Source organism: Papaver somniferum, chromosome 2, assembly GCF_003573695.1.
Source record: "Papaver somniferum cultivar HN1 chromosome 2, ASM357369v1, whole genome shotgun sequence".
Classification (NCBI taxonomy): domain Eukaryota; kingdom Viridiplantae; phylum Streptophyta; class Magnoliopsida; order Ranunculales; family Papaveraceae; genus Papaver; species Papaver somniferum.
Window position 1 is genome coordinate 107,519,149 of NC_039359.1, and position 10,567 is coordinate 107,529,715.

At 35.8% G+C, this 10,567-nt stretch overlaps 1 protein-coding gene across 2 annotated transcripts; it reads right to left on the reverse strand.

Moving 5' to 3' along the window:
- Positions 1-773: 773 nt before the first annotated feature.
- On the reverse strand, positions 774-5,312 carry LOC113348725. Of its 2 annotated transcripts, XM_026592575.1 has the most exons (6): positions 5,279-5,312; positions 5,084-5,149; positions 4,873-4,951; positions 2,910-3,047; positions 1,998-2,454; positions 774-1,591 (listed from the first exon to the last, which is right to left on the reverse strand). In XM_026592575.1, exons 3-6 carry the CDS (start codon positions 4,885-4,887, stop codon positions 900-902), a joined length of 1,302 nt encoding a protein of 433 aa, XP_026448360.1. In that variant the 5' UTR covers positions 4,888-4,951; positions 5,084-5,149; positions 5,279-5,312; the 3' UTR covers positions 774-899. The 2 variants fall into 2 exon arrangements, with proteins under 2 accessions (XP_026448360.1, XP_026448359.1); XM_026592574.1 differs by lacking the exons at positions 4,873-4,951; positions 5,084-5,149; positions 5,279-5,312 and adding an exon at positions 3,143-3,698.
- Between the last annotated feature and the right edge of the window lie 5,255 nt (positions 5,313-10,567).

Here is a 10,567-nt window from a genome sequence, read left to right on the forward strand (position 1 = left end):
CATTATAAATGCAATAAGATTTTAAATATATCGAAGTACTTACGTATGATTTTGGCGACAGGAATATCGCCTTGTCATACTTGCTGTTAGAGTTCATCTTCGTCAATCTGCTAATGTAGAAGTCGATGAATTCTGACTCCAAGAAGGATTCTTTCTTTGTAAGCTGTATCATTAGTTCTCCAGATATATCAAACAGCTTGCTACCATCTTCTTTGCGTTCCATCCAAGTAATGTCTCTGCATTACAAAGAAGTAAACTATTATCAATCAAGATAACAGAATCAAGTAGTAAATACAACAATCAATACAGAATCAAGCCTACTTGGAGTCAAGCTACTTACGTTTTCGTATGAGTATTGAAATATTCAAGCACTTTATTCTTTTTCTCGCCTTCCAGCCTTTCGATAACTTCTGAACCTTTCACATCATTTCTCATTGTTCCATCATCTTCTTCAGCAACCTCAGCCATTCATCTTCTACTTCTGGAACTGCGGCCATTTCTTCTTCATTAGCTGTCTTCTTAATCCTCTTTGAATTTCTTTGATATTGTTTCAGATCTTGTGTTGGGATTTTTCTATTCCTCATCACACGTTGTTGTATGAATGATGGTTGCCTTTCTCTTATTGCATTTGCAGCTTCCTTCAGTAACTCTCCTGCAGGTTTGGAGTTTTTTCTAATCCAAGGCTAAAAACGTTTTTCTGCGTTGTAGCTGCGCAAACAAATATAGGCAGAATCTCAGTAAAATTAGCACATGTATGTAACTTAAAGTTACACAAGCCAAAATAATAATGTACTGTATGTAACCTCAAGCTACACATGCCTTTTACAATGTGTAACTTGAAGTTACACTTCCATTACAAACAAAACACACTGTATGTAACCTCAAGCTACACATGCCTTTTACAATGTGTAACTTGAAGTTACACTTCCATTACAAACAAAACATAGAACGGAAGAGTGGTTACCAGTTGAGGTAGGTTCTGCATTCTCCGTCACTGCGGGTCCATGTTCAGTTTTGTTAATGTTGCTGACGATCTCATCTATCATTTCACTCACTTCAACATTCGTCATATCATCGGGGTTAGCTCCTAGTTGCACCAACCTGTAGGTCTGAGCATTGTCAGGCTGTGTTTGCGGTGTTGTAGCAGTTATCACCATGGAGTCCTCAAACTGTGTTGAAGCAGAACTGTCATCAAAAGTTCCAGGAGTTGGCTGAGTTGGAGCAGTCATAACCAAACCGTCACCAACAGTTGCAGGTGTATCCTCATTGACTTTTGCAGTAACATCATCACCTACGGCTTTTGCAGCTACATCATCACCTGCCCCATCCACAACTCCACCATCTGCAGCTTTCTTCTGTGCCTCATCCGTAACAGGTGTCTCTTCAACATCTTTCTTCTGCTCCTCATCAACATTATTTGTAGGAGTGGGCTTTTGCTTTGCGACAGGCCTTTTCTTTGGTGGAGTCTTGCAAGTTGTCACACTCTTCATACTCGAACTATATGTCCTGAGTGGTCTTTTGTGCCCCTCTGCAGCAGTTTGAGCTTGCAGAATTGTTGGCGTATTTCCAGCTGCAAGGCTCATACATGGAACTGCACAAGTATTGAAACGAGAATTAGGATGATGATGATGATGTTAAATTTTTTTAATAAAATTTCAAGAAGAATATATCATGTGTAATCGACTGGCTTGGATAACTAATATGTGTAACTTCATGTTACACATGAATATGGCATGGATACCTAGTGTAACATGGAGTTACACATGCATCTAACTAGTGTAACCAGAAGTTACACATGCATGTGGCATGTGTAACTAGGGATTACACATCCATATGATCAGTTTACTCAACATTTATTAAGTCTAATCAAGTTAAACAAGCAAGTTAAAAATGAACAAGTAAAATATGAAATTAAAAAGGTTCAAAGACCTTAGTGTCAACTAATTGGGTACCTCTATCAAGTTAAAGAAGCATATTAAAAATGAACAACTACTTACATTCTTCATGGAAGGAAGTTTCCGCGTCATCTTTCTCTTTCTCTTGCTCAGTACTTCCATCTCCTTGTTGCTCTGTCTCAACTAATTGTAACTCTTCTTCTTCATGCTCAGTAGCTCCATGCTCAGTACCTCCATGTACATCATCTTCATGTTGCATAAACTCTTCCTGGGTCACTTTGTAAGGATCAATACCCATTGCTTGCATAATTTGGCAACTAAATTTGTGAACCTTGAATTCCGCTGTTCCTGAAAGGTCCCCTTCTGATATCCCTTCTCTTGCAATTGCATACACTGCTTTAAGCATTGCTTGCTTTTCTTGCAGTTGCTCTTTCAGATGGCTATTCTCAATAGTTTGCGCTTTCAGCCAACTTTGCAGGTCGTCCTTGCTGGGTACCACGGTTGATATACCCAGCTGCTTCTCAAGCTGTGAAAACTCAGCCACAAAGCTAGGAGTTGGCTGCAATTAACAGATGGAGAGGTTAAAAAGAGATTGCAAAAAACAGTTGAACATTCTAAATATACATTTTTCGGTTGTATGTGTAACTTAAAGTTACATAAGCACATTTTATATGTGTAACCTATAGTTACATAAGCACATTAGATATATCTAATGTAAAGTGGATATGTGTAACTAAAGGTTACACATATATCTAATGTAAAGTGGATATACATATAAAATGTGTAACCTATAGTTACATAAGCACATATATATACAAACAGGATATATATGTTACATAACCTATAGTTGCATTCACTTGTGTTATCTTTTGCATGTGTAACTATAAATTACACAAGCACATTTAAATGTGTAACTTATAGCTACACATGACAATTTTGATTACATCAAAGTTTTATCTAAATTACATTACCATAAATTTACAAAACCTAAACCAACTGACATATAACACTTACCGAAAACTGTGTCATGTCTGTTTTCCAAATGTAATCAGAAATCTGGTATATATCCCATCTCCCAACCCTCGGGATATCTTCCTCGTGGTTCTCAACTTTCGGGATTAATCCTGCTGGCGTGTGTTCAGCAAACAATAACTGCAACATATAAATTTTAATTAGTCGATTGAACAAAAATATCCATCACGTAACACTAAAACTGCTGGAATAGAAATTACACACAAGCTTTTTACCAGTAGGTATTGCACACAAGCCTTCACATTTGACAAACAACTAAGATTAGTATGAATCTCTTCAAACAAGTGCTCGTGTATTAAATCAGGCCACGACACCTTGAGCACCGTATCATAAGTTTCAACGATACTAAGATATTTCGCGTTCACTCCATTGGCATTTTTGTCGCCAAAAAACAATACACAGCAAAGATAAAGACCTATCAGGCAAACTAGATCCTTTTCATCAACTTTCTTTCTTTTCCCACTTTTTCTCCTTTTTGCCATAAGTTGTTTTATCTTCTCTAAAATGTTTGTCTTAGTCACCGTCGTCTGATGCTTTGTAGATTTGATATCGGTGAAGTATTTGCTGTATAAAACATTGTCAGTCAAATCACTAGGACAATAGTACTTTAACAGCTTCTGACCCTTTCTGCTTCCAATCCTCTGCATGCAAAATATACCAGCCAGCTTTGCCGGTGTAGACTCTATAATCTTATCATCAGCAAACTTGAATGAACATGGTGTCTCACAATCCATGTCAAAGCAGTTCAAGAGCTTCAAGACGCCGTGTTTGTTGGTAGTTATCTGTCTTGTTGTAGTTGGTACAGTTGTATCATAGTCATCGTAATACATCATTACGAGTTCTCCGTAAGCAGCTCTCCTAAGATATCTATGAGCCCTATCAGTCAGTCCTATAGGCTTTATCACCTTTACTAAATCCTTTACTGCATTCAACGACTGCCTTAGGTTTCCTGTACACATCACACACAAAAATAGCATGAGTCAGTATGTTGTGTACTTATCAAATACACTCGTTTTTAACTACAAAATGAAAATCATGTTACAAACTATGTGTATTTGCCAAGTACACAAACTGAATCATTCTATTCTGTGTTGTGTAACCTTAACTTACATGCATATGAAGGTTTAAAGGGGTCATTTTTTTATGTCCAACTATAATTTACAAACACAATACAGTCATAGGTTATATTTTTGCATGTGTAACTTTTAGTTATCTAGGCAATTGCCAAATCAGTTATGTTATTATGCATGTGTAACTTGTAGTTACACAGTCAATTGGCAAGTCAGTGATTAGATTTTCAATGTGTATCTTACAGTTACACAGCCACTTTGCAAGTCATTGGTAACATCTTGAATGTGTAACTCACAGTTAAGATGTGTAACTACAAGTTACACAGCCACTTCTGCAAGGCTCATTTGTATGTGTAACTACAAGTTACACACTCAATATACAAACCACAACATAGTGGTGAGATTTTGAATGTGTAACTTAAAGTTACACAGGCCCTTGTTTGCGTAGTTATACATTCAAAAGCATCACTTACATTAGAAACTTTTAAATTTCTTCAGTTAGTAGATTTTAACTACAAGTTACACACTCAATCCTAGACATTCTACAAGGTGTAACTTTAACTTACACATGCATATTAATGAGTAACTTTAATTTACACAACCAATTTTCTATGTTACACATCCTAACACAACCAATTTTTTATGTGCAACTACTAGTTACACATCCCTAGGCAAGTCAGTGGTGACAGGCTCACTTGGTATGTGTAACTATAAGTTACACAATCAATATACAAACCACAACACAGTCAGTGGTTACATTTTGAGTGTGTAACTTATAGTTACACATGTCCTTGTCTGTGTAATTACATATTCACAAGCATTATATGAGAAATAAACATGAGACCATGACAACAATAGTTTTCACAACTTAGTACCTGTAATTGTATCATCTTTTCTAGGGGGATTCATTTTTCCTTTCACCATTTTTATTCCAAAAGAAATTTGATTCTGAATCTGCAGTTGATGTAGTAATAAAATCAAGTTAGTTGATTGCAATTCAACTTAGAGTTTCTAGGGTTTTCAAACAGTAACATCTCAGAAATGAAATCCACTAAATCAATCAGTTATATCACATCCATGACTTACCTTTGTTTCTATTTAATCAGTTATTTCATGGATTTTATGCACAAACGATTGTTCTCCTTCTCCGATCTGTAAAAATTATCAGTCAGAATGAGTTATGTTTGTTGTAATCTCATTACAAACCCTAGTTCAGAAATTTTCGACCCACGAATCAGTAACAACAGGAATCAAAACTAACAGCTTCAAATCAAAACTTACCTAGTGATTAATCGTCGGAGTATTTCATCAACAGGAATCAGTAACAACGGCGATTTAGGTTTTGAATCTGAAACTGAATCTGAAACTGTTTCTTTTGATATTTTTTGGTTTTTGAATCTGAAACTTTTTCGATCTGTTTCTCTGATTTAGGGGTTAGCAAATAATGAATAGTTTTTGATCTCGATCTTTGTTTTGGAACAGATTTCAGGAAGATTTCTTGATTTTTTGGGTTTTTTTCTAGATTTCTTTCTGTTTCAGGTGAGTGAGATTTGTTTTCTCTATCCTTGGAAATGAAATAATGGCGTCTGAACGAGAGAAAGGTAGGTGACGCCTCTTATATACTTGAGGCTAATTTAGTCTTTTCGCTTTTATTAAATTTATTTTTTAATTCAGGGCCTACTAATAAAACTCTTTTATCTAGGGGCCTCATATTATGGGTTATCCATGGGTTGGGCCTGAGCCTAATTTCCCCCAAGATAAAAAATACTAGAACCCCCTACTATATGGGTTCAACCATATACAAGCCCCACAAAATGGATCTTACACCCTCAACTCCACACTTTCCGTTTTTGATATTTCTAGGCCCAGATTTTTTTTTTTTGGGGCCTGGTTTTCAATTTTCCCGGATTGCTGACGTCATCAGGTTTTTTAATAAAAGTAAAAATACCGAAATTAACCTTCCCTATTTATAGACGTTTTATACCTACCAGAAACTGAAAACCAAATCAGATTCAGCTCTTTCTTCTCTCCGCTCTCGTTCAGAAACAGAATTGGAGATTTTTCTTCAGACGAATTCGTGAATTTTGATAGTTTCATACTGATTTTTGTTAATTTGATAGGAAGAAAACGAGAAGAAGAACAACATAAACGAGAAGAAGAAGAAAACGAATTTTCTCTCAATTCGTTGAGGTGTATTCGTCTGTTTTTCAGATCTGACGAGATAGTGAAGCTGCATTGATGAACAACAAATAGGTTTGTTCGTTTTTATCTTTTCTGTTGCTTGATTCACTAGTTTTCTCATCGATTTTTTGAATCTCGATCTTCTACTGATTACGATTTTTGTTCTGTTTCGAATTTGTTGAGTCTGAGAAGAGGAAGAAGACAGTTGGGAATACATAAATCAAAATAGGTACGAATTGTGATTTCGATTTAGTTTTCAAATTCAATTGATTTTGATTTTACCGTTTCGATCTATTTTTGTCACTTTTGATACTTACACATGTTTTTGTTGATGCTTACACATGTTTGTTTGATACTGAGAAGAGGAACAAAATAAACATTGTTTCAGAAGAAAGAAACAACAAATCTAGGTAAGAATTTTATGTTGTTTTTGATTTCAGATCTGTTTTCAATTTTTTTTTTGAATTATTTTGTTGTTCTTTCATGTGCGATCTGTTGTTTTGTTGTTTGCTTTTTATTGATACTGAGAGAAGTATGAAGAAACAATTTTGTTTCAAAAAAACAACTTCAAATTGATTTGTATACATGCTGTTTTTTTTGTTACAGTATGTGTAACTTGAGGTTACACATATATATCATGTTGTATTTTAAGCATGCTTAAAGAAGATGCAGATGTTTTTTAGTTGCAGCATGTGTAAATTTATTTTACACATATATATCCTCTTTGTATTTTTAAGCATGTGTGAGGAAGATGCAGATGTTTTTTTAGTTACAACATGTGTAATTTTAGTTTACACATATATATCCTGTTGTATTTTAAGAATGTGTAAGTTGAAGTTACATATATATGTCCTGTAACATGTTTTATTTGTAAACAATTGTATCATCTGTATCTTTTACTTATATTTAGCTTGCCGCATAGAATATACTTCTCACGAGGGGGCAACGCCCCCGAGTGAATTGCGTTCGTTTTCAAATTTTGATATTCTTATTATGTATTTGATATTTTCAGGTTGTCATGGCTGTTGTTAGTTGCGCTGTTGTTAGTTGCGCTGCTGTTAGTTGCATTGCTGTTGTTCGCTACTTTTCTGATTTCATTACCCTGCGTGTTAATACTGATATCAAACTTGATGAGTTTAAGGAACAAGTTTGCAAGGAATGGAAGCAGTATACTCCACTTGGTATTACTTTCTTCTTTCGAGAAAGTGGGAAAGATTTTCCGCTTGACTGTGATTTTTCTTTGCAAGCTCTTATATCTATCACAAATAGTAAACAGAAGACCAGTGTTGATATTTTCTTGCAAATGTTCCTCGTGTGGCCTCTTCCTCTAGCTCTAGGGCAGATTCTTCTTTCTAATGGGTCTAGTAGTACGTCTTCGTCCACAAACAATCTTACTGTTGCAATGTATTTGGAAGATAAAAGTAAGCCAGCGAAACCTTTGTTATCGGATGGTTGGCCCAAGGTTCTTGGTGATATTGGCCATGTGTTTGTTGAAGGAGTTAAGCAAGTCAGGGTTGCTTTTACCAAGTATCGTCTTCGCACTGGTTTCCAAATGATTGTAACTCACAATGAGCGTTCTAGGTTCACGGATAAGTGTGCAGATGAAAAATGCGGCTGGAAATTCCATGCAGCTTCTATCGATGAAAGGAACGAATGTTTCAGGTAGGTTCTTAGCTGTTATTTTTTATTGTTATTTTTCTAATGCTTAGCATATGTTAGTTTTTACTCTGTGTACTTTGTTAACATTATGTTTTTGGCACCTTGTTTTTTTGATTTTTATTTTGTATGAATCTCTTCAGGTCAGGTCTTATCCCCTGAGCACATTTGGTTGGTGACGCAACTTGAACCAACTTACTCCACCAGCTTCTCGTCTAGTTTGATTGAGGAAGAAGTTCGCAAATCCTCACAAGAAGCCCAAGAAAATTGCTCTGATTTCCCAGACCACTCTGGATCACATGGAGTACTACCAGGCATATAATGCTAGGAAAAGGTTTATGATACGATTTATGGCGACGATTGTCAAGTCCTACTCGCACTTGGTATGGTTATATTGATGTATAAGGGAAACCAACCCTGGTAGTGTGATAAGTTTGAACGTGAAAATAAACAGTTCCAGCGGATTTTCATTTTGATGGCGGAGCGTCGTGAAATTGGTGCTAATATGATGACTCCATTAACCCCTGAGTATGAAGAAAATCTTGTGGCTCTTCAAGATGAAGGTTTGGCTTGGGAAGTATTGTTTGCTAGTCCTACCGTGTTTGAAGTTATTAGTGAAAGGTCTCACATGGTGGACCTCGAACACGAGACTTGCACCTGTCAAAGGTTTGGTTTCTTATGCTTTTTCTTCTCTTTGTATGTTCCTTTTTTTAAGAATGTGTATATCCACTTTACATTAGATATATGCATGTGTTAATAATAGTTACAAATTTATTTTGCAAGTGTAACTTAAAGATACACATCCTGTACATGCACCTGTAGCTAGATAATTTTGAGTGTTTTATGATTTGTATGTGCAACTAACTGATTTTTGATTTGTTTTTTGTTTTTTTTCCAGGTGGCGCGTATATGGTTTTCCTTGTGCTCATGCTCTTGCAGCCATACGCAAGATTAAACGTGAGGTTATTGATTTCATTTCACCGTATTTTACAAGCGATTATTTTAGGAAGACTTATATGCATGCCATCCAGCCGATTCCCAACTACAACAGGCCTGTTGAATATCATCCAGACGACACCGTCAACCCACCTACCGTGAAGAAGCAACCAGGTAGACCACCAGGGAAAAGGATTATAAGTAAACACGAGAAGAAGGTGAAGAGGAAAGTTCATTGCAGCAACTGCAAGGAAACAGGTCACAACAAGGCAGGTTGCAGGAATCCTCGGAAGTTCACACCCCACTAGCTTGAGCCTAACAAAATTCATTTCTGCAACTAATGATTTGATTGTTATTTATCTTTGATTATTTGTTTTTTTAGTTTTCTTCATGTTGGTTTTCATGGACCAAACGTTTTTATTTTTCTTCAACGTTGATTATGTGTAAGGATGATTCATTCAGATTTTATATTTTGTCAGTTCACAGTTGAAATGCATTTTATTATATTTTTGATTTATTGTATACGTCTGATCAGTGGTCAAATGCTTTCTGTAACTTTTGTTTACACTCAAATATATGGATGTGTAACCGGAAGTTACACTGCTGTGAATGCATGTGTAACATTAGCTTACACATGATAAATGCTTGTGTAACTTCAGTTTACACTCAAATATATGGATGTGTAACATTAGCTTACACATGATAAATGTATATGTAAACTCAGGTTACACTTTCTGCATCAAATTAAGATGTGTAGTTACTTAACCTGTTGCATACTTTCTGAAACCTGTACACACAGCAGTAGTAGTTCTAACAAGATAAAAAGTTTTTAATTCAAAGAATTTCAACCCAAAAATATTTTGCAAAACTAAGAACTGCTAAAATCTACTAACTGACGAAATTTAAAAGTTTCTAACAACATATTTTCCAAGTCTAACATCTGTTTGTGGCTAACAACATATTTGCGAGTATAGAATTTTTTCTAATCCTAATGACTGCTTTACACATCTCTAGATGGATCCGAAAGAATCTTGTATAGCATGCTTCCTCTCATGCGGTTCAGCTTGTCAGTCCACCATAGCATCATAGTTGAGGTTAATTTTTTGTCAAGTGGTTTATTCTTCATCCTGATCTTCATGTAATTGCATACACATGGAAGACAGTCAGGAATTGTACCTTGTGGGGGCGCATTGAGATTCTTGGCATTTTCATTCATCCCAAGAGCAAAAGGACAGCGGAGTCTCAGTTCTGTAGTAATTGCAAATGCATATTTCTTGGCTTGAAGAAGGTGTTCACCCTTGAGTTCCTTAACGTTTGACGAGTTCATGTAGGACCAAGGATTAGAGCTCCTCAAGTCATACTCCAGCAGTTTGTAGTGTTTGTTGTTGTTGCACATTGGGGCGAAAAGTCTGACTGCAGTTCTTGTACTTGACATACTCCTTCGCAAGCTTCGGAATCCAAAATTTCTTGAATTCTTCGTAATCCTTCAAGTAAGAGATCTGCAAAAACCATTTGGAATGTCAAACTCACATTTTTAATCAAAAGTTACAAATGAACAAGTGATTATGTAAACAGAAGTTACACATAGGGCCTTGGGTTTTACACTTCTTTGTAATGCAGAGACATTATAAATGCAATAAGATTTTAAATATATCGAAGTACTTACGTATGCTTTTGGCGACAGGAATATCGCCTTGTCATACTTGCTGTTAGAGTTCATCTTCGTCCTCAATCTGCTAATGTAGAAGTCGATGAATTCTGAATCCAAGAAGGATTCTTTCTTTGTAAGCTGTATCA

Coding starts and splice junctions, on each gene's coding strand:
- LOC113348725 (XM_026592574.1), bottom strand. CDS start 3,661: ATGGATTGTGAGACACCATGTTCATTCAAGTTTGCTGATGATAAGATT. Junction 3,048..3,142: donor CTTGTGTGCAATACCTACTG/GTAAAAAGCTTG, acceptor TATATGTTGCAG/TTATTGTTTGCTGAACACAC. Junction 2,455..2,909: donor CAGACATGACACAGTTTTCG/GTAAGTGTTATA, acceptor TGTTAATTGCAG/CCAACTCCTAGCTTTGTGGC.